The sequence below is a fragment of the Poecilia mexicana genome, unplaced genomic scaffold (genome assembly GCF_051168715.1).
Source record: "Poecilia mexicana isolate PSO_F unplaced genomic scaffold, ASM5116871v1 scaffold_12, whole genome shotgun sequence".
In the NCBI taxonomy this organism is placed as follows: Eukaryota; Metazoa; Chordata; class Actinopteri; order Cyprinodontiformes; family Poeciliidae; genus Poecilia; species Poecilia mexicana.
The window spans coordinates 2,554,722-2,577,647 of NW_028263381.1; the positions used below are offsets into that span (position 1 = coordinate 2,554,722).

The 22,926-nt window shown below is 40.9% G+C and overlaps 2 protein-coding genes across 3 annotated transcripts in view; both read right to left on the minus strand.

The window, feature by feature from the left end:
• Nucleotides 1–250: 250 nt before the first annotated feature.
• On the minus strand, nt 251–2,621 carry ppiab (peptidylprolyl isomerase Ab (cyclophilin A)). Its single transcript, XM_014969049.2, has 5 exons — nt 2,466–2,621; nt 1,519–1,549; nt 956–1,044; nt 678–850; nt 251–595 (listed from the first exon to the last, which is right to left on the minus strand). The coding sequence occupies exons 1-5, from the start codon at nt 2,532–2,534 to the stop codon at nt 463–465; spliced, it is 495 nt and encodes a 164-aa protein (XP_014824535.2). The 5' UTR covers nt 2,535–2,621; the 3' UTR covers nt 251–462.
• A 2,457-nt stretch (nt 2,622–5,078) lies between these two features.
• Nucleotides 5,079–22,926, minus strand: part of zmiz2 (zinc finger, MIZ-type containing 2) — a 38,480-nt gene continuing 20,632 nt past the window's right edge. For both annotated transcript variants that reach the window (XM_088010734.1, XM_014969051.2), the window contains 15 exons: nt 22,248–22,466; nt 21,909–22,121; nt 21,542–21,625; nt 21,214–21,391; nt 18,863–19,004; nt 18,201–18,279; nt 15,665–15,796; nt 15,408–15,513; nt 11,346–11,503; nt 11,186–11,253; nt 11,035–11,103; nt 9,753–9,994; nt 9,531–9,652; nt 8,686–8,889; nt 5,079–8,178 (listed from right to left, as the gene is read on the minus strand). In XM_088010734.1, the coding sequence (XP_087866860.1) occupies nt 8,071–8,178; nt 8,686–8,889; nt 9,531–9,652; nt 9,753–9,994; nt 11,035–11,103; nt 11,186–11,253; nt 11,346–11,503; nt 15,408–15,513; nt 15,665–15,796; nt 18,201–18,279; nt 18,863–19,004; nt 21,214–21,391; nt 21,542–21,625; nt 21,909–22,121; nt 22,248–22,466 (2,124 nt within the window). In that variant the 3' untranslated portion in view covers nt 5,079–8,070. The remainder of the gene's footprint in view (nt 8,179–8,685; nt 8,890–9,530; nt 9,653–9,752; nt 9,995–11,034; nt 11,104–11,185; nt 11,254–11,345; nt 11,504–15,407; nt 15,514–15,664; nt 15,797–18,200; nt 18,280–18,862; nt 19,005–21,213; nt 21,392–21,541; nt 21,626–21,908; nt 22,122–22,247; nt 22,467–22,926) is intronic.

A 22,926-nucleotide genomic window follows, 5' to 3' on the forward strand; every position in this document is an offset into this window, starting at 1 on the left:
TTTCATTTTCAACTAAGTTGTAAGGGATTTTTAGTAGTTATTTTGTATAAAGCATTTATATTTCTTTCTAACAATCAAGTCAGAAGTGCATGCAAGAATCAAACCACTTGTCACCGTCCACGACATTTGTTGGAAATGTTTGGTTTTGGAACCTAGCAGGCTGCGACAGGCACTGTATGAAACAAGTAGATGTCAAGTGAAACAAGTGTGACCACAAGTGTTTTCTAGGAACGAAAACCTACACAGTGGCTGGATTTAATTTTTTATTTTATTTTTCTTAACACCAGTGTAATTTATGCTGATTTTCATAACAAGTGTTGTCCTCCAAAGAAAGATCACAGAAGTTACAAGATGTCCCAGCGTAAATCTGAACACAGCAGAAATGAGATCAAACAGGAAGAAGGTATTTCACCAAGGTTGACTCATTGACCTTACAGAGTGCAGGTCAAACGGCTGCCCTGCTCATAGCTGACCACAATCAGCAATGGTAACCTTGGCTTTTGTCCTGCCAGAAGTTGAGCCTTTCGATTCCATGATTCTGACAACGTCCATGCCCTCCACAACACTGCCGAACACCACGTGCTTGCCGTCCAGCCTGCACAGCAGAACAGCCCATCATCAGTGTGTGTAGCAACACCGAGACCAAGCTGAGGATCTGAACGAAACATCAGACTCACCAGGATGTCTTTGCTGTGCAGATGAAGAACTGGGAGCCATTGGTGTTTGGTCCTGAGTTCGCCATGGAAAGGATCCCTGGTCCTGTGTGCTTCAGCGTAAAGTTCTCATCAGCAAACTTATTACCATAGATGGATTTGCCTCCAGTTCCGTTATGTTTGGTGAAATCTCCACCCTAAATATTCAAGAAAATAAAGAGGTCTTCTGGAATCAGTGCTGCCATCCACCCATCCCGTTAGGTCAGAGCACGGACAATGGCAGTTTCCTGCACTTACTCTACCTGGCACATGAAGTCGGGGATAATACGGTGGAAGGTGGAGCCTTTGTAACCAAACCCTTTTTCACCGGTGCACAAGGCCCGGAAATTTTCTGGAAAAAATCATAAATGTCACTATTCCTCAGACACAAACATCAACTGCAACCAAGAAAAAAAAATTAACAGTTCAGAACCCAGTTTTTGGAATATAACTGACTAAAAGTGACTAAAAATATGAATATTTTTATTATCAACCTCAGTCTGAAAATAAAAAAAGCACTGGCACAGGTTATCTTTATTACATGATATTTGATAACCAGTACACTCTTTTTTCTGTTCTTATTAGAGTTTCTTTTTTTTCCTTTGTCGTTAATTTTTTTCTAAATCATACAGTTTCCTTTGAGTCACGTTGCATTTATCTAGAATTCATATCTTGGTGATTTTCTTGACAATATTCAGAATAAACTTAATGAATGAATAATAAACTCCTGAGGATTGACGTCCCATTTCCAGAATAAGGTGTGAATCTGTTTCAGCGAAGCAGCAGCAGCTCAGTTAGCTCTGAAGGAACCTTCAGGGTCACCCACCTGCAGTCTTTGGGACCACATCAGCTTGCAGCTGCCAAGCAAAGAGGAAAGCAAATAAGTTAGAATACAAGGTGATATCAATCATTTTAAAAATCTTTAAAAAGTTAATTAATTTCCTCAACTAGGGTCCTGGCCCCTAGCTAGCTAGACAACTGTCAAGGCAGGAGTCTTCCCTATGATTAAGGAGGTGATAATACTTATTTTTGTCATAATTAAAAACTCAATCTGTGCCAACCTGGTAGGGGGTGGGGGAAAGGGAGTGGCATGCTTGCAGTGTCACCAAAATCAAGTTATAGCCTGTGTTTCGCTCCCTAAGTCTAAAGGTCAGAGTTCACAGATGGCTCAGGGACAAAGGCTCACACTCTTGTTGGAAAACGGAGCACAAGGTGAAAACTTCTAAAAATGTACATTTCCAACTACACAAGTCAGACAAGTCTGCACAGCTTCCCAGTCATAGCTGCGGGGTGGGGCTCAGCACAGCAATGCCTCAACAACCCGGGCTGCGGAACAGGTTTGGTGGGAATCGTTTAGAAACGTTGAGAGCCGTTTTCTCACAGATCTGGTTTCCAGAGAGCCAGCATTCAAACTGGTCCTATCTTCTTCATTTTTGACGGGGGTTTCCATGTGTTTAACATCTTTGGAAAGCTCAGAATCTGTAAATAAGTCAAAACGGGGAGGCTTGTTCATGGCTTTACTGGGACCAGTTACATTTTGCTTTCAGCTGTTTTCTGTTCTGACAGCGCAAATTTTGGAAGTTTCCACTTAACCCTTTCAGGATTTCTTATGACCTGCACGCAGTTTTAGACATTATTATTGGGGTCAGTGGCGAAATAAATGACATCAGAATACATGACTAAACAAAAGCAAAGTCGTCAGCACAGTCAGTCACATGTACGGATCTCTGTCTTACTCCTGAACTCAGACTTACGTGAGCAGCTTCAGCTTACCTCCATTACGATCCTGCCAAGTGGAGCCCCATCAGCCGTGATGTCAAAGAAAACTCTGGGGTTTCCCATTTCTACAGCTCTGGAGGGATGAGACGGAGACGCGCGAGTCAAGACAACTCGCTAAGAGACTCCGTTTATTTTAGTTAAAAGGTGACGAAACGCTTTCTAACAACCAATTAATAGACCCGCACTACGAAAAACTTCATAATGGACCAATAGGAATCCAGATAGGCGTGTGCTTAACTAGCTTCATGATATGACAACTTTTGAAAGCGAGCCAGAGACCGCAGGAAAACATAAATCACCTAATAAAACTCATATTTTTAATAGGCAAAGTTTATTTTATTTGAAACTTTATTTTATTGTATTGTTTAATAAAACCCCCAGAAAGTTTTTTTTCCTTCATATTTTTTACATCAAAAATAATACTACAGAAGCTTTGAATGACAGTATATCCAGAGGCGCAAAAAGTGGGTATGCAGCGTATGCAACGCATAGGGGCGCAGCACAGAGGGGGCGCCAAAACCCCGTCTGGAGGGGGCGACGCGCCGATTATGTTTTCCCATACAGTTCAGCGCGCCTCACGCTCCTTCACCTCTCGCACATAAATGTAGCGAGTTTTACACTTCACGTAGCGTCGCCTCGGGGGGGGGGGGGGGTGGTGGTGTTGAGCGTCCGTCCTTCACCCTGAAGTTCCTTCCCTCGGGGGCGGGGGCGCCGATTTATGTTTTCGCATCCACCTGAATAATGTGCAGTTGCGCCACTGAGTATATCAAGTAAATGTAACTCAGCAATAAAAAGGGCAAGACAACTTCTTTTGGAGGAGTTCACGGTGCAAAAGCAGAGCGCTGTGCCCCCAACCCGGGGGTTCGATTCCCGACCCCCGCTACGCGTCTTCCCCTAACCCAGAGGTTCCCAAACTGTGGGGCGCGCCCCCTAGGTTGAGCGCCGTGCCATTGCAGGGGGCGGGAAGCCGTCTGGATGAAAAAACAAAAACATGAATGCTGTATCCGCTGGGTTTTTACCTTAGAATGGCCAACTCTCTGTTATTCCTATGTCAATTTGATACAGTAGAGGCTTCTACACTTCCCATATATTTTATCAGCAGTTAAAACTGTTTAATCCGTTGTTAACATGTCGTAACCTGTTTTTCCGAGCCGCCTTTAAACGCAACATGAGCGCTACGACGCTGGCGCTGCATTTACACCTGTGGAGACCTGCTGCTGCTGGGCGGAGCTACGTAGGTGTGTTAGAATCATGACAGCAAACCAGCAAAACGCAAAGAACTTTTCACAGTTTTCTCCCCAAACTAACTGACTGTTGAGTAAAACTGTTGGATGCAGGTAAAGGTAGCTACAAGATGACTAGCTTTTAGTCATCTTTTAGCTAACACCTTAAGCTTGTTAACATGTAGCTTTTAGGCTACTGGTGTTGTTGTTGTCTATGTTCAGCTACGATTCATTTTGCCCCCAAAAAAGTTGATTCCCCCCTTTGTTCGTCTGGAGCCGGGGCTGAGTATAACAGGGAGTCTCTAAGAATCCGCCCCCCGCCTCTCCCTCCTTTGCTGACACACATCGTTCAACCAGACAGCTATTTGTAAGCCATAGGGGGCGTTTGGAAACTACTGGGGGGGCCCCAAGAGAAAAAGTTTGGAAACCACTGCCCTAACCCATTCTCTGCCCATTTCCTCTCTGGAATAAAAAGCACAAGTACGGAGCCCCTGAAGGGATATTGAAGGGAAAAAAAACGTTTGCATTTATTTACAGTGATTGTAAAAACAAAGTACACCCTGTAAATAATATTTTAAAAAGTCTCATTTCTGTATTCTAAAATTATTTAAATCTAATTCCGGATGTATAAAAATACAGAAATAATCCACTGCCGTTACTTCTAAAACAAAATAGCTCATGATTGAAAAGCCTGCAGAGCTTCCATTAGCAGCAATTACTGATAGTCGTTTTATTATCTGCCTTCATCATTGCTCTCATGAACCGAGTCTTCGCCATTCTGTAGGAAATGTTAGTACAGAAAACAATTCTCTCCTCCGCAAATGTCTGAAAATCAGCCTCTGTTCCCTTTCGCTTTGCTGTGAGAGGTCTGACAGGCAGACCGATCCGCCAGGTCACGTCTGTACTGCTCAATTAACAACAGTCGCTCAGAGACTTTGTCAATATATTTAGTGATTTTATAGCCAAAAAACAAAATAATAACAAAAAAAAAAAAAAAAAAAACCATCTGTCGGCCAAAATTACAATCGGCAGGCCAGACTTTATATAGCGATCGGCCAGAAAACTGCAATCAGGTGTTTCTCCCCAGAAGCAACTGTTGCTTCTCCAGGGCCGTTGCTTGCTCAAGTAAGCTCCACAAAGAACCGATTCAAAGAGGCTGTCGCACTTCCTGATGATGATTTGATGAAGTTCTTCTGATTAACAACACATTTCCAGTTATTTTGGACCGATGGGAACTTGGATTTTGACCGTTTTTAACTCCACCTTTGTTTAACCATTAATAAAAGTGTTCAGATTAAAACACTTCCATGCAGAAAGTCCAGTAACGTGCATCCCAGTCACACATGCCAAGAAACGTTTTCAATAAAGATGAAAGATCAAACAGTTTTTGTCAAATAAAGTGACTTTTAATTTAGATTCAGAGGTGGGAGGAGGGAAAGAGTGAAGGGGGAGACAAAGTAAATATGGGTACAATGATGATTATGATTAAAAAATAAATAGAAAATAATGGCAATTACAATGTGCTACAAAATATGTGGAGTAGTTTACATATTTAAAAAAGCTTTTTCTTCTTCCTTTCTAGCAAATTTGCAGTTAAATAGTCCATTGTTTCCAAATATAATATCGCTGTTGCTCAAATTGGCAAAGAACATTTTTGCTGTAGTTACCTCGTTAAGGCAACGTTGAACCACAAACGGTGTGGTTGCAAAACTGATCATAGAAAAAAAAACAAATAAACAAAACAATAAACTTCAGCTTTACAAAGTAGAATTAGGAACCAACCGTTGTCAGATGACTAGTTTCTGTCATACATGCGTCGTCTGCCTGTGTGTATGACACTGATAGTTTTTTCTTTTTTTTACAACAGCTTTATAGTTTTCTAACATATAGAATGTATACAGTGCCAACAATGATCCATTATCCAACTAATGACAAAGTTACCATGATTAACAATTCTTTTGATACACACACGTTCTCTAATGAAAACAGCTGATTATACAGTACATAAACCCGCGTCTGGATGGGTTATACATGTCAAACCATTTAAAAACATACAATGGCAGAAAAGGCCATCGCACACATAGCTCTGAAAGCCCCGACAGAGGGAAGGAACGGTGGTGGTGCTGGTGTGGCGGGGGATTTTTTATTTATTTCTTTTCCCACAGTGCTGAAGCACGTCACAGACACGGTGAACCTCAGAAAACAATGATGCTGCGATTGCACTAAGTGTCACCAGAACTGGTCTGTTTTTGTTGTTTTAGTGAGTCATTTTCTAATTAATGACACTAAATGCAAAACCATCAGTGTCATACGATGGAAATTCAAGAATGCAGCTCAGGTGGCTTAAAATTGCATTTGGAGTATAAAATGTATTGTTTTAGGACTATTTAAGCTAATGATACGAGGAAGTTACATTTTTGTTGTTCTGTCCAGGTTCCCAGTCCTAATTCTTACTCTCCTTCCTAATATTCAGACAAATGAAGAAATAAATCATTTAAAAGTAGACAAATAAATGATGTTGGTTTTGTTTATGTCTTTGATGAAATATTCTGAAATGCCATAAAAAACTAAAGATTGTCACACATACAGTTTACACATGATTCTATGAGGCGAGCTTTTCACAAATAGGCTTTAATGTTGTCTTTAAAAATATATTTCCTTCTCTCTCTTGCTGTGAGAGAATAAAAACCAACTCTGTATGACTGTCTGTGTGAGGAGCTTTAATCTTCAAATATTAGTGACATCACAGTAGCTGTGCTTCTGTTACAAAACTGTCAATATTCCACTGATGTCGACAAAAAACAATTTCGCATTTGTGTTGTTTCCATTAAATAAGAAACGCAATTAAAATCACACATCAATAAGTTTGTTCAGACGATAAGTCATTAAAAACACTTTCACTCCATCATCGTCCAACTACTTCCTGTCATCGTCTCCTTCATGGTTTGCTCTAGCGGCAACATTTGATTGTTGATCATGTGACTGGTGTGATATGAAAACAACGTGTTTTCAATGCAGTTTTGCGAAATAAACTAATATCAATATGGTCAAAAACCAAATCATTGTAACGGCAAAATGTTTTATCCAAAAACGAGAGCGTTTTCGAAATTAGCGTGTTTATTTTCGGAATGCCAAACTGCACATGATCACTGGAAACACAGCTACTGTTTCAGTACTGAGCTGATTTCTTTTGTAGTTTGGTTCCACTGATGTCTTTGCCTTACAGATGGGAACCTGCTCCTTTCCACTAAAAATTTCAAATGCATATGGCAGAGGTTCCCAAACTGTGGGGCGCGCCCCCTAGGGGGGCCGCCGTGTCATTGCAAGGGGGGCGCGGGAAGCCGTCTAGATGAAAAAAAACAACAAAAAAACATGAACGCTGTATGCGCTGGGTTTTTACCTTAGAATGGCCAACTCTCTGTTATTCCTATGTCAATTTGATACAGTAGGGGCTTCTGCACTTCCCATATCTGTGTACCCTGTCACTTTTATCAGCAGTTAAAACTGTTTAATCCGTTGTTAACATGTCGTAACCTGTTTTTCCGAGCCGCCTTTAAACGCAACATGGGCGCTACAACGCTCGCGCTGGGTTTACACCTGTGGGCAGTGAAGGAGACCTGCTGCTGCTGTACGGAGCTACGCAGGTATATTAGAATTAAGGCAGCAAACCAGCAAAATGCAAAGAACTTTTCAGTTGTTCCCCCACACTAACAGACTGAGTTCAGTAAAGCTGTTGGATGCAGGTAATGTTAGCTAAAAGATGACTAGCTAATATCAATACAGCACTTTAAGCTTGTTAACAAGTAGCTTGCAGGCTACCGATGTTGTTGTCTATGTCTAGCTACGTACATTTATTTTGCCCCCCAAAAAAGTTAGACAAGGAGTCTCTAAGAATCCTCTTCATCCTCTTCTACCTCCCCGCCCCCACACACACACAGAAACACACACGTCGTTCAACCAGACAGCATAGGGCATGGGGGGGGCCCAGAAAATGTTTGGAAACCGCTGGGGGGGCCCAGGAGAAAAAGTTTGGGAACCACTGGCATATGGCAACATGAAGCAGCTACAGTAAAGTTAACGTGTGCATCCTTCAGCTTCCATCATCTTCCTCATACACACCTCCTGCCCCGCCTCCAGTCTGAGGCTTGTGCTTGTGTTTGAAATGCTGGCCTGTGGAGTTGGTGCCTGTTAGGCTCCCTTTTTTTTTTCTTCACTCGCCGTGTTCCTTCATACAACTCCACACTGCACTGAAAGGACCTCAGAGTACAGTAGGACACTGAAAAGACAAGAGATGAACAAAAACACTGGTATGCACGCACACGCTGAAGCGGGTGCAGACGGGGGGCCAGGCGGACCTCTTCAGCGCCGTCCACACGTCAGTTGTTTTCGAACAGTGCCAGCAGGTCGTCGTTGCTGTTGTTCGGGAGGTCGGGGGGGCCCAGGTACGACAGCAGCTCATCTGGGTTGGTCAGCTCGGGAAGAAGCTGCAGGGCGGACAGAAATGGTGTGAGATGCTGAGGGTTCTGTACATTAGCATGACTATTTCTGTTTTTCATGGCTTTGCTGTTTCAAAGAAAGAAAAAAAAAACACTGATTGAAATTGCAACCTGCCTTTTAGCACAAAGAAAACACTTGCTGTGTTCCCCCACTGACCTTAAAATTGGAATTACAAAAATAAATGTGCTCAATGGAAACACACAAATAAAAACAAACAAAAAAAGAAAACTCATATTTTTCAATAAAAAGTTTTTGTGGTGTTTGTAAAAAGAGCTACTAATACCTGGACTATTCTACTTCGTTATTAATTAGCAAACAACATACAAGCTGAAAGATTCTGTTACTGCAAAACAAACCTGGATCATCATCCTGCCGCCATGTTTCATCCTGACCAAAGAACTTCTTCACAGTATTTTTCTTAAAAAAAAAAAAAAAATTCCCAAACAAGTTGTTCACTGTTTGTTTTTCCTTGTTCAGGCCTGATTGTCACTCACATCCAGAGCGTGATCGGCCCCCTCCCCTCCAGGGCCTCCCAGACCGAAGGAGCCTTCGCCCTGCAGCCGTGAGTTCTGTGTGGCTGAGCTCCTCTGTGCTAGCGGGCTGCTGGCCTCGCCAAGACTCTGGTTGTTGTGGACCCCCGATACGTGCTGCTGGAGGATGCTGCCGTGCGAGTGCTCCATTCCTCCAGAGTGGGTCGCCTGAAAGCAGTTATAATATATAATTTTGCAATTAACTATACAATCTATAGATTTTCTCCTACAATTATGTATGCTAAATCTGAGGCCTAGTCTACATGTATGTCGATATTTGGGAAAACAAATTCATTTTTATGTGTTTTAGCCTTTCATCCACAAGAAAACTCAGTTTAATATCACTGAAAACATTAATTTATAAAAACTCAGACTAAAGTGGAGATTTGAGAAAACTGCATTTCTGTTTGTGTGTCTACATGGAAAGCTGACAGAGTCCCATGCATTACAGCCTAACTTTCTGATCAACATCGCCTTGTGTTTTATTAAGTGTGTATTCTAATGCGTTATTTAAAAGTAGTTCAACCTCAATATCTGTCCACACAAATGGACCTCCTGGCACCATGTTGAATTTCTAACAGGAAGTTGTGATTGTTTTGAAGCAATCCGATTGGCTGACAAGTTTTAGCTTTACGCTACACTGCCCCCTGCGGGTTTGGCATGTTTAAAACAACACTCAGGTTCGTATGGATGAAAACTTTTCTGAAACCTATTCTGCTGTGCGAGTGCTCAATATTAGATTTTTAAACAATGTGGTGAAGATATTTGGTTTTGTAAAGAGCCGTTTGTTTGGCTTTAATATGTCTAACCTGCTCAGACTGGTAGGGGAGGGGGGGTTGCGGTCCAGAGGAGGTGTACTCTCCGAGTGTCGGGGTCCCAGGAGTGTTGGGGAAATCTGTAAATCCTGTTTGTCCGGAGAATCCCTGGCTTCCTGCAAGAGCAAAACAAAGCAGGCACGACTTCAGTTCAGCCTGCAGCATATCAGGGGTTTCCAAATATTTTAATCACTAGGACCAAAATTGTTGAGCTACCTGGCCGGCTGTAGTCGGGGGTGTTCCTGCCCCCTGCACTCAGACTCTGGTATGGGGACGAAGCGGGCCCCAGGGCCGCGATCATTTCCATCACATTCGGCAGGACCATGTGACTCGGACTGACTGTGCGGCAGCGCTTCAGGACCGGACCGTCGGGCTCCTCCTTTATGTGTAGGTCGGGCTTGATTGGCACGGGTCTCCAGCCGCACACCGGATCGATGGTGATCTCCTCGTAATCAGAACTGAGGGAGGGGAAACAGAACCGCTACGTTAGGATATAAAGCTCTTAACCAGTGGTGTATAAACATTTTTTTGTGCTGAGGACCAAAATCACCAAGTTGAAAAGGATTGAGGGCCGCCATGGAAAATATCATCAATATCATAAAAACACAAAAAGATTATTGTGAATTCTTTGTCTTTTACTCATGATGGTGTATTAGAGTCACTGTATATGGGGGGGGAATGTGTACATTTTCTAGAAAAGAAACTCAAAAGTTTTCATCTTTTGAAACTCAGAAAGTTCAAAGTTTGTTTCTAGTAAATTTCTGAGATTAATCTAAAAATTTCTGTTTTTAATTTTTTTTTCTATCTACCATTGCCCTAATGACCAGTTACATTGTATTTACTTGCACCACAATAACTTAAACATGTAAGATTTTGTAATATCAAATGTTCACCTGTTTAGCCTGTAACTTTTCAGACTTATTTTCTATTTTGTAGGTCTGTAAAATGGTTTTGGTTTATTTTCAGCGACAAAAATAAGGATTTTCTTCTACAACTGTTGCTGTATTTAGTGAAACATGGCCGGCATGAATCATTGGATGTTTGTGGCACCGATTGTTGGGAAATTCTTTGTATTGCACTTAATATCTTCCATTTAACAAGATACAAACATGTCAAGGAATATAACAACCTAAAAAATGACAAGTTTCAGAGGGCCAAAATGGCCCCAGGGGCCGCACTTTGAAAGCCCCTGCTCTACACTAAAAACCCTCAGGACCTTGTTGACTCGCTGTGTTTGAGATCAACTGAACAATCTGACATTGATTTATTTACAGAATCATCACACACATGTTCACTGATTCAGGTTTCAGTATTTTGTTAATCTAAAGACTTTTAATTTGAAAAGCCTCTTAATTCCAGCTCTGTCTATCCCCCATTTCAGTTCTCAGTCTGTTTTTCACTCAACATAATTTTTATATGGGTTGAAAAGTGTCACTTTTTCTAAAACAAGCGTTTCACAATTATGCGCTTTTTTTTGTTTTTGTTTTTTGTTACTTACTTCTGTATGTAGACCAGAATCCCCAGCATGTACTGGTCAACCTCCAGGCCTTCTAGCAAAGCTGTTTTACTGCAATCGAGAGGAGCAGCCAGTTGGTTCAGTTTCATGTCAGCAAAAGTAGATTTGATAGAAAAGTTGCCTCTGTACGTACTTGCACACAGGACACCGCCACGTCCCTCTTTCACAGTTCAGTTGTAAATAAGACTCCAGGTCAAAACACTTGAAGAAAAAAAACAAAACATGGCCTCTGCATGTTAAGTTGTGATTTGGAGCAGTGGAGGTGTGTGATGCGGGGTGGTGTGTGACCTCACCTGTATGTGCCTGCAGTCGTGGCCTCTGGCCGGCAGCTGGATTCGTCTGAATGTGATCGGACACTTGAGGGAGACTTTGATTGCCGTCTGTTCCACTCCGTCCTCTCCGTTTAGACCGGGCGTCCCGGGAATGGTGCCGCTGCTGAAGTTTCGTTTTACTGCAACAAAGGCAGAGCGGCGACAATATTTGACTACGCCACTGCTCAGGAAACACTCCAGCTGTGCGATCGCTCTGACAACAACACAGCAGCAGATAAATACAGAGATGCACCGGGACACTGGCTGGTGACCGGAATCAGATGATTTATAGCTCAACTGACCTTAACCAGCATTGATTAATCATTAATATCAGATGATAAACTCCACAACTTTCCTTTGCCTTCAAAAATGAGTAAAACCCCTTTGTGAAGAGACTACTTCCACATGTACAAACTGTTATAAATGTGGTTCATATAGTAAAAGAAGAGCTCCATATAACTTGAGTTTCTCCTCTCAGAAAGGAAGTTTTTGAATGTTTGTTCCTTCATATCTCTTTTATTATTGTTAAAGAGAAATCTGAAGCTGCTCAAATCGGTTTTGTTAGGTCAGATCAGAAATTGGCCAAGTTAGGATCAGTGCACCCAAGTTGAAACCAAAACGGAGTCCCAGCCCCTAAACACCCATTTGACTTTGTTTTGCCTGACAAACACTAGAAATACTCGTCTGAATGAAGAGCGATAGAAGAAAACAGCTGGAGTTTTTCCTGTCAGAAAATTGGCTACTTACAGGTGCTGGTCATAAAATTAGAATATTGTGATAAAGTTCATTATTTTCCATAATGTCATGATAAAAATTAAATTGTCATATATTTTAGATTCATTGCACACCAACTGAAATATTTCAGGTCTTTTATTGTTTTAATTTTGATGATTTTGGCAAACAGCTCATGAAAACCCAAAATCCCTGTCTCAAAAAATTAGAATATTATGAAAAGGTTCTCTGAACGAGCAATAAAAATAATCATCTGAATCAACAAAGTAACTCTAAACACCTGAAAAAGATTCCTGAAGCCTTTAAAAACTCCCAACCTGGTTCATTACTCAAAACCGCAATCATGGGTCAGACTGCTGACCTGACTGCTGTCCAGAAGGCCATCACTGACATCCTCAAGCAAGAGGGTGAGAAACAGAAAGAAATTTCTGAACGAATCGGCTGTTTGCAGAGTGTTATATCAAGGCCCCTCAGTGGGAAGTCAGTAGGAAGGAAAAAGTGTGGCAGAAAACGCTGCACAACGAGAAGAGGTGACCGGACCCTGAGGAAGATTGTGGAGAAGGGCCGATTCCAGACCTTGGGGGAAGCAGTGGACTGAGTCTGGAGTAGAAACATCCAGAGCCACTGTGCACAGGCGTGTGCAGGAAATGGGCTACAGGTGCCGCATTCCCCAGGTCAAAGGTCAAGCCACTTTTGAACCAGAAACAGCGGCAGAAGCGCCTGACCTGGGCTACAGAGAAGCAGCACTTTGGACCACTGTTGTTCAGTGGTCCAAAGTACTTTTTTCGGATGAAAGCAAACTTTGCATGTCATTCGGAAATCAAAGTGCCAGACTCTGGAGGAAGACTGGGGAGAAGGAAATGCCAAAATGCCAGAAGTCCAGTGTCAAGTACCCACAGTCAGTGATGGTCTGGGAGCCATGTCAGCTGCTGGTGTTGGTCCACTGGGTTTTATCAAGGGCAGGATCAATGCAGCAGCTATCAGAAGATTTTGGAGCACTTCATGCTTCCATCTGCTGAAAAGTTTTATGGAGATGAAAATTTAATTTGGTCTGGAATCGGCCCTTCTCCACAATCTTCCTCAGGGTCCGGTCACCTCTTCTCGTTGTGCAGCGTTTTCTGCCACACTTTTTCCTTCCTACTGACTTCCCACTGAGGTGCCTTGATATAACACTCTGCAAACAGCCGATTCGTTCAGAAATTTCTTTCCGTTTCTCACCCTCTTGCTTGAGGATGTCAGTGATGGCCTTCTGGACAGCAGTCAGGTCAGCAGTCTGACCCATGATTGCGGTTTTGAGTAATGAACCAGGTTGGGAGTTTTTAAAGGCCTCAGGAATCTTTTTCAGGTGTTTAGAGTTACTTTGTTGATTCAGATGATTATTTTTATTGCTCGTTCAGAGAACCTTTTCATAATATTCTAATTTTTTGAGACAGGGATTTTGGGTTTTCATGAGCTGTTTGCCAAAATCATCAAAATTAAAACAATAAAAGACCTGAAATATTTCAGTTGGTGTGCAATGAATCTAAAATATATGACAATTTAATTTTTATCATGACATTATGGAAAATAATGAACTTTATCACAATATTCTAATTTTATGACCAGGACCTGTATATGGGTTGAAAAGTTTCACTTTTTTCTAAAACAACAGACAACAGACCTTTCAACAGACAAACAACGGTGACCTGATGGATCACATGTACTGCAGTGAAACATCCGACCTGACATGGATTCACACGTGTGAATGCTTCATTTAAGAGTGCTTTAAACCTCTAACGATGGATACACAAGAATATTTTTATTTTAACTTGTAAGACATGCCTAAAACATGTTTTTTTCTAGAAAACACTTGTTTTGTTGTGTTTTTTCTAGAAAACACTTGTTTTCTAGAAGAAGAAAAAACACTTTTTTTTTTTTCAAAGCTAAGCTGGAGTTAGCTTTGAGGGATAACTCCAGGAAAGAAATGTTTAGAGATTAGGTCTTCTAAATAATAAAAAAAAAAAAAACTATAAGCTTCATAATAAAAAAATAAAGTATAGTAAAACAGACATAAAATACATAAAACAAATCCCAAAAATGTAATTAAAGCCCTCACTAACTTCCATCTCTGTTTATAAAAAGTTTCACATTCTACAGGAAAAAAATAATTTGTAATTTATTTATTCTGCCACTGATGTGTGGAATCAGATGAAAATATCACGTAGAAATGAAAACATTGTTGCAAAAACAAGAAAATCAATAAAAATAAACAAACATTATTTTAGCTTTAATTATGCTTTTATAAACCTTGATATGCAAAGAATTTGTGGAATTTCCGTAACACTTTTCCTTCTGGTGGCATTGTGTCACCATGGTTACGTGAAGCAGATGATCCCGGATGCTTGTGAGAGATGAGCAGAGACAGCAAAAGCCTGTTCCCGTTTCCAGAGTTCCTCAACAACATCAGGTGGATTCTGTGGCGGCCCACCAGGGACCAGACACGTCTCACTGGGACGACTGCAACTGCCACTAGGAAACAGTCCACAGCTGCTCTACTGGTGGCGTCCTCATTGTGCCATGCCGCTCCTCTTCTCTGCTCACTGCAGTCAAGCTGAATAGCAACTCTGGTCTTCTCAGAATAGTTCAAACTCAGTCGGACCGGTCTGGTCTTTGGATCTTCCACCATAGCTTACAAGAACTTTGATAAAAAGAACCAACTAAGAACCAACTAATGCAGCTGTTCAAACTTGTTTAGTTTTATCTGCTCAACAATAAACAATTTTTAGGAAATCTGTATATCATTAAATATAGAAAAAAAAATAAAAGGGCTTACTAAAAGAAAAACAGACATTTCCAAAATTTTGGGGGTCATTGGTTGTTTGCACTGTTCTTGACTTGTGAACAAATGACTCTAAAAGAACTAGTGAATTTTTTAAAACTTTGTAAGGAAAAACATTTACTTCAATTTTAAGAGCTCACATTGTACAGACATTAAGTGTATGTAAGTAAACTTTAGAGGAAATAAAATTTTTTTCATATAATTTTCCACAAACATCAACACCACATAGACGAAAATGAATCCATCCACTTTACTGTAAAAATATTGAGTCTCTCTTTATCCTTAAAATGTAAAAGGAAATAAAATGATGGTTCTCGAAAAATGAGAAAAGATTGCTTGCAGGAGGTATTAATCAAAATGTATAAGCGATGTTTTTTTCAACTAAATTATGTAACTTTTGTGGCTCTAAACATGTTTTATTCAGCTGCACTGAGGGCAAAATGGCTGTTTGGATTATAAAGGTTGCAGATCAAGCATAGTGCAAGTTTACTCACTCTTGGTGATGCAGTGCTCAGCTGGCAGTAGCCTCTTCTTCATCAGGCCCTGCAGGACAGACCTGACCGATGGCCGGTGGACCAACTGCAGCACAAACAGGTGAGACTGTGGACAAAGAAACAGGAGGGGACAAAGAGACAGGAGGGGACAAAGAGACAGGAGGGGACAAATTCAGCGTGGGATTCTGCATCCCTGTGATCCATGATCTAGTAGAGTGTCGCTGCGGCGACCGGACAGATGAGGCATCTGGACTTACGCAGCAGCATGCCGTCACGGTGATCTGCACAGTGTTGCGTCCCGGTTGACACACTTGCTTTAGGTACAGGGGCTTATGGGAGGTCTTGTTGTCCCCTCTCTCGATGGACAGAGGAGTTGCGTTAACGCTGACCTGAGACAGAAAGTTCAAGAAAAAAAACAATCAAGAATACAAATCTGTCGCCTTTTAAGCATGTCCCGATGTAATTTTTACACTTACGATACGATACCGATAACTCAGCTTTGAGTATTGACAGATACCGATGTTGATAAGATATTAGCAAGAATCATACACACTTTTATTGCTTATTTTGTAGTGTGGAATGTTGGAGCAGGCTTGATAAATTGATATTACTAAAACAGAGAACAATAGTCAACAACAACAGGTATGAGAACAAACTCATCTATTATTAACCAATGGGACTGTACGTGGGATACAAATGCAGAATGAGGTGATCCGATACTCGTTTCTGGCTGATATTGGACCACTCTCCAATAACACTTGTGGTTTTATATTCTCTAAACTGCCGAATCTTGTAATTTAATCGGTTCTGTGTCCATGCTTACATACCCAAAACGCTAAATGCTCAAAGTGCCACAATCTCTGATGGCACGTTTCTTTTTCTCCAACATAATTTCTCTTCCACAAATTCACCTCCTTGGATTCAAACTTAAAAATACATCAATAACTTTTTTTTTTTTTGCCACAAACTGAGCTTTATGCAGTTTGACCTGCTAAAATGTTCAACTCATGTAGAGATGAGAAAGAAAATCTGGCAGGCTGGAATTGAAACTGATGGCCAAAATATAAAAAGTTGAATAAATTTAATATGTCAATATATATTCACAAAGGCACTTATTGAGACCATAAAAACACCATAAATCCCAGGTCTTTACGCTAAAGACAACTCGCTAACATGTGACATCATCTCAGCTTAGAATATAAAGCACCAGCATGACTACAAAAACCTGAACACTGTTTACTATACGACTCTATGTACTAAAAATCAGAAAAGGCACTGAAAGAGATTAAAGCAAATGAAGTGACTTTATAGAAGATGATATTCCAATTGCCATGTTTATTAATCATATCACCATCACATGATTTTATATTATCCAACCATCGATACTGATAGAAAAGGAGCCACAAAACTCATCTCTACATGCTTATAGGAATTCTGGAATTTATTTGCCACTATGGCATTAGATGCAATAATGGGTCTAGAGACATTTTCTTTTCATGCTGCTGTTGCAACAGTTTCCTCCGAGACAGTCATTAATGAATAACAAAATAAGTATTTGTTCAATTTTGAAGGTGACAACAACAAAATAATAATACAAAAAAACTTACAATAAAGTGGCTGTACTGATGACCTGCATTTAGGTACAGTTAGTGATAACGGCAGCTGGCCCTGCCAGTGGGTGACTGCTGCCATTAGCACTGATGTCAAATGAAGAAAATATGCATAAGATAGGCAAAGAGCTGTTAATAATTATCTAGATTTATGGTAGTGAGCAAATCGCTGATTTTATCCTTTTAATTATCCATGTACACATATTGATTGTTGCAGATTTGAAATGGGTATAATAAGAGATTAAAACTGTATTTTTCTGATGTTATCAGTTTAAATTAGATTAATGGGCTGAGTAGGCTGCTAGCAAATGAACCGTTCTTAGGAAGCAGTTTTAAATTGTCCCAGGAATTACAGCCATAAACCATAATATTGTGGCATTTTCAAGTTATGTCAAGATAGTGAAATAAGAATGGAAGTACATCATCTCAAAGATCAATAAACTTTAATTAAAACCGGAACTGGAAAACATTTTAACTATTCAAAATAATAATAAAAAAATTAAAGATGGAAATAAAATCTAAACATAAATGAAACCATAAACAAAATGGATTATGACGTCTCCGTAAACAACACTGCCGTCAAAAAATAATAATCATTAGGTTCAGACAGGTAAGAGGCAAGACAGCCTAGAACATTTGTCATAATGGAGCTCATTTTCATTTATGATGTGATTAATTGATTTATTGCTTATTGCCAAAGGCTTAGTGGTTGTAAGAAGACAAAATGTTCAAAAAGAACTAAAAGAGCTCTTTATCAAATGGTTTCTGTGTTCTTACAGTTTCAGAACCAAAAGCTGTTATTACACATGTCGGCCTCAATGTTGTTCTTCCTGTAAGTCAGCTGCACTGCAACATGGCGGCCATAAAGAGCTGTCCCAACATTTCCACTGAGTCAAGATCAGTGTTACTAATTTAGTCAGACAATTAAAGGTCAAACACAACTTCACTGAGATAACTTGGCCTCAATCAGCTGAGTAGATTAATAAGGAGAGTCCACTTTAAAGACTTCTTTGACACACATAAAAGATACTTTATCGTCAGAGTAAACAGACAAATAGCTCATTTCAAATATATGAGATCAATGCAAAGTGTCTACATCAGTGAGTCAGTTTGGATTCCTTGAACATGAGACGAATCCACCTGAGAGCTGGATCCAGTGAAAAAGGTTGAAGGTGCTGCTTACCTGCACAGAGGCAGGCCAGTTAGTGTTCATCTGCCTGTCTTCATGGTGGTAACATTTGAACTGTAGCTCCAGATCTGGTCTGTAGGGGGAGACGCAACACAGTGGTCAAACAGACCCATAGTGGGGTTTCCTAAGCATCTGGGTCTGTTTCCTGTGTTAGATAAACAGCTTAACTTTCTGTGTATTTAATCAAATTCACAATACTTTATGATATGCATAAATTCAAGAAGCCAGAATGTTGTAAGCCAAATCAACAGTGGCTTCAGTGTTAGCTTAAGTATGTCTTCATGTATGCAACAGTTATTGCAGCTTTTTAGGTTTTACCTTTTTTCTTCCAACAGACTGATTTGTTTTTTTAGTTCAGTTCTTCATAATAATAGTCACAATATACTTGGAAAAAGTTCTGAAATTAATTAAAGTTTCCTTTTTTTAAATTAATTAAAGTTTCCTTTTTTTGCATCACAAAAACATGGTATTTGAATAGTGATGTAGACGTGCTGACTTCCCTTGTACATGACCTGAACAGCCACCAGGTGTCACACTAGAGTAGCAAAGTCACAGTGTTGAAAGCCTTCAATCATTTCTTTGATCAAGAGAACCAGACTCAAGTCTTTTTCCTTGATGGAGATCACATATGAACTACTTTATTTATATCTTCTCACCTCATCACCAGTGTTTTGTAGACCGAGTCTCGGAGCTGGAATGCATGGTTGCTGACAGCCAGGTTGTGCTCCAATCGGAACGGCTCCAACACCACGCCGTCTCGGACCGGGAAGGTCAGACGCAGGTCGTCGCTAGGGTTACCTTCAAAGGGAAACATATCTTAGTGCTGGAATCAGTAACAAAAGTTCAAATTCTATATCAATAAACTGCAAACAGATGCAACCAATAAAACTAATCAACTAAGGCAGCCTGAAGAGACCCAATTCCGATTTTTTTGACGTAAAGATCAGACCTGTATCTGATCTTTTCATGACAGACTGAACAACACATGTCAGATTCTTTTTGAATGCAACCAAGGCCACTTGGGTATCCAGTAAGTATCCAAATCAAATGCGACCTAACATCCAGGTCACATTCATCCAACCTGAACGTCACTCGTACTCGACAAATGTCACTATTCTGCGACCTGATACACGCAAGAGGGAAGAAAACAACAAGTGTTACGGACAATATGAGGATTAAGTTGTTAATATGCTGCTCTGGTCAGACAACTTCAAATGTGTAAGCTGTGCTCCACCGTTAGCATCCATGTTTACTTCTGCAAACACTGAGAACGCTGACGTTACGCTACTGCGCATGCAGGACACTTTCAGGTCATTTGCCCATTCACACTGCAGAACACATACAGGTGGCATTTATTTAGAAGTGTGAATGGCCACAGCAAAAAAAACAATCCCATTTGACAAGAAAATCTGAATTGGGCCACTTCAAGCTGCAGTGTGAAACCAGAAGTTTACATACAGTGGATAAAAAGACTGCCTGAAGTTAAATCCAACCCTTTATATACCTTAAAGAGACATTAATAATTATTTTAGTAATTGATTTTGAAGACATTAATAAATCAATCTCTGGCATGTTGTTTCTCTCACTATTATGGAATTAAGCAAATATAAATAATTTTTGATAATTCTAACTGCTCTCAAAAAGAAAAATTTACTCTGATTCAACTGTACGAACACTTCCATGAAAGTGGTTTCATACTATGAAAAATTCAAGTGTGTATCACGGCAGTGACAAAGAGGAAGTAACTTGTTGCCCATCAATCTGGGAAAGGTTAAAAGCACCTTCCCAACAATTTAAAGTCTGTCATTCTGTTTCAGGAGGTTATTCCTAAAGTGGAAAACATTTCGGACAGTTCCCTGCAGTGGATGTCACATTAAGTTCACCCCAAAGATGAAACAGTGCTCTACTTGGAGAAAATACTAACATCCTTAGATTGCACGGGCTGTGTTAGTGTTATAGACTAAAGATTGCAATGATGCAATTCAAAAAAGAAAGCAATGTGGGAGAAAGAAAGCAGTCTTGGGACCCTTCTAGCTGAGAAGGCTCCGAAGAGTAGGAGAACATTGGGTGGCTTAGGTTTGCAAAGTTGATATTTGAACAGAAAGGTTAAATGTGATGTTTGGCCATAAGAAACGATATGCTGGAGAAAAATCTGATTAAAAAGAAATCAAATGTATCTTGAAGCATTACGGCCAAACATCGGACATGGACCCTGCAAGTCATTGAGTCGACCATGACCTCTTTATGTATTCTAGAGCCAAATATGATAACATCTCTCTGTTTTCTATTGTTTTGCTGAAGTTGGATCCCGACACTCTGATCTAAATCCTGAAAAAGTGTTGCATGTCGGCAAATCTTAATGAACTTAGGGAACACTGTGAACACACTGATGATGTCACGCAGAATATGACCACCAGGAGTCACTGCAGCTGATGGCGCTTCAACAAAATCCTTTCACAGCATTTTGGCTCCATATAGTCCTCTAGGGACCACATATATGCTTTCTATATATTTGTTTACATATTTGTTAAAATTGTCACTATGTCCTGACAGGAAAATATGAGACAAGTAATCTGGAAAGTAATCCTCTGCCTTCTCCATTTGGCCCCATTGCCATCTGTAGAAATACACCACTCCCTGTCAGAAACAACCAATAACAGCCAGGAGGAGGGTCTTAGTGCTCTCAATCAAGCTACTCTCACACCCTGCCCATAACTCTCTGCTACACAACAGCTCCTCCCCTACAGCAGAGCCTCCCATGAAAGCTGAGGCTAGTTAGCATGGCCATAGATGATGGTGGATAAACAGTTTCCTGTGTTGTTGGGTATTTCTCCATAAATTTTTTTTAGATTATCTGTCTCACAGATTTAACAAATATGTAAAAAATATATTTTTATAAAAGTTACATGCTGCGTCTTTAATATCTCATGGGTTCTTGATCATCTGAGGTTCTATTGTTCTAATTCTAAGATGATAGAGGGTGTGGCAACATGTAACCCTGACCGACCTGTGGAGGGCTGCTGGGTGCTGATGTTGGCTTTAGAGTCCAGTGGAAGGTAGGGCGGCTTGGTGTCCTGGCCTGGAGAGAGGTAGGGGGGTATGGAGCTCCCTGGGGTCATCGGTGGGGTGGGGTTCCCTCCCATCGGGGAGCTGGGGTACCCAGGTATCACTGCACCTCGACCTGGCTGAGAAAGAGAGATGAAAACAAAGTTAGAACTTAAATTTTTTTTTCACATTGAAAGTTTCCATGCTTGGCTCCGCTTGTAGATGTATTTAGGTTAGAGTCTAACAGAAGGCAATAACTGAACACGTTGAAGGAGTCTTAAAAGACTTACCCCGTTGACTGCAGCCTGTGTAAAGGCGTTGTAGCCCCCTGCTGCTCCAGATGGTAGACTGCCCTGGCCATTGAAAGGCTCTGACTGGAAGCCACAGACAAGAAACACAACGTTCAGATAATTTCTCACCTATCTTGAGACAAAGAAATTCAGCATCAATGCTAAGAAGAAATCCACACAGGATTCCTCAACGATTCTCAAACATTTATTCAGGTTAAATTCTGAACATAATATAATTTGAAATATCAAAGGCAGGAGATCTGAATTTTGAATTGAAGGCTCCGTGATGTACTTGTTTCACAAGTTTTCAAATGAATTCAGCTTTAAACAAAATTCGGTAATAGTCAACCACAGTGAATCTGATCACCTTATAGAACTGTGGAGGATTGGGCTGGCTGGCACCAGGAGGGAACTGTGATGGGTTGTGGGTTCCAGATGTGTACGGCCCCATGTGAGGCATCCGACTGGATGGGTAAGAGGGTGACGGTGCACATCTCTGCTGCGGACCACTGGGGTACTGCACAGGCTGGTTGGAATACCCAGAGATCCCTCCGGAGCTGTACTGTGGCCCCGGAAACCCCTGGGAAAAGAGACGACAGTTAAAGAACCGCACAGGTTCAGCCGCAGTCGGAGTCCTAAATGTCAGTGATGATTGAAAAAAAAAAAAAGTCTAAACCTCAAAAGTGAAGTTAAAACCTCCACTGACCTCTGAATGGAAAGGTCGCTTGAGGCCCTGCTGTCCGCCCGAGAAGCCAGCGTGCTGGGGCATCCTCTGGGCCTGCGCGGGGTGAGAGGGATACAGCCCACCTGTGGAAGGTGGCAGTCCGGGCCTCAAGGGTACCATCCCGCCGTGGTTCATCCCTGGGGGCCCGCGGGGACCAGAATGAGACAGGAACTGGTTGCTGTAAGGGGATGCTCCACCCATCTGACCGGGGGAAGAGGGAAATAAAACAGGAGGCGTAAAAACAAAGCCTGCTGGTTCTTTTCCGCAGCCTGGTCGGCTTGTAGAGCACAGGGAGGGAAAGTTACTGATAAACTAATGACGCCAAGTTACAAGGAGGTCAAGAAAATGTTTTGATAACTTCTACCAACAAGAAGTCAGTTATCGGGACATCTGCAATCATGGGTTGTCTGGTTGCTAGGAAATGATGTTAAGGCAAGACATGATCTGGAAAACAAATCAAGAGCCAATAAAAATACATTTCTGTGAAAACAAAAATAAAACTTCAGCAAAATCTGCAGAGTTCAGCTGGCTAAGTTTATGATCACTAGAACTTACATTTAAAACCTACATAAGTTCTGTAAAATGACTATTAACTGAATAACTTTCCTACTCTGTAACTTAAAGTTGCCCGAGACAGGTAAGCATAAGTTGGTAATTTATC

Coding starts and splice junctions, on each gene's coding strand:
- ppiab (XM_014969049.2), bottom strand. CDS start 2,534: ATGGGAAACCCCAGAGTTTTCTTTGACATCACGGCTGATGGGGCTCCA. Junction 1,045..1,518: donor TGTGGTCCCAAAGACTGCAG/GTGGGTGACCCT, acceptor GATTTTTTCCAG/AAAATTTCCGGGCCTTGTGC. Junction 851..955: donor TCCCCGACTTCATGTGCCAG/GTAGAGTAAGTG, acceptor TTGAATATTTAG/GGTGGAGATTTCACCAAACA.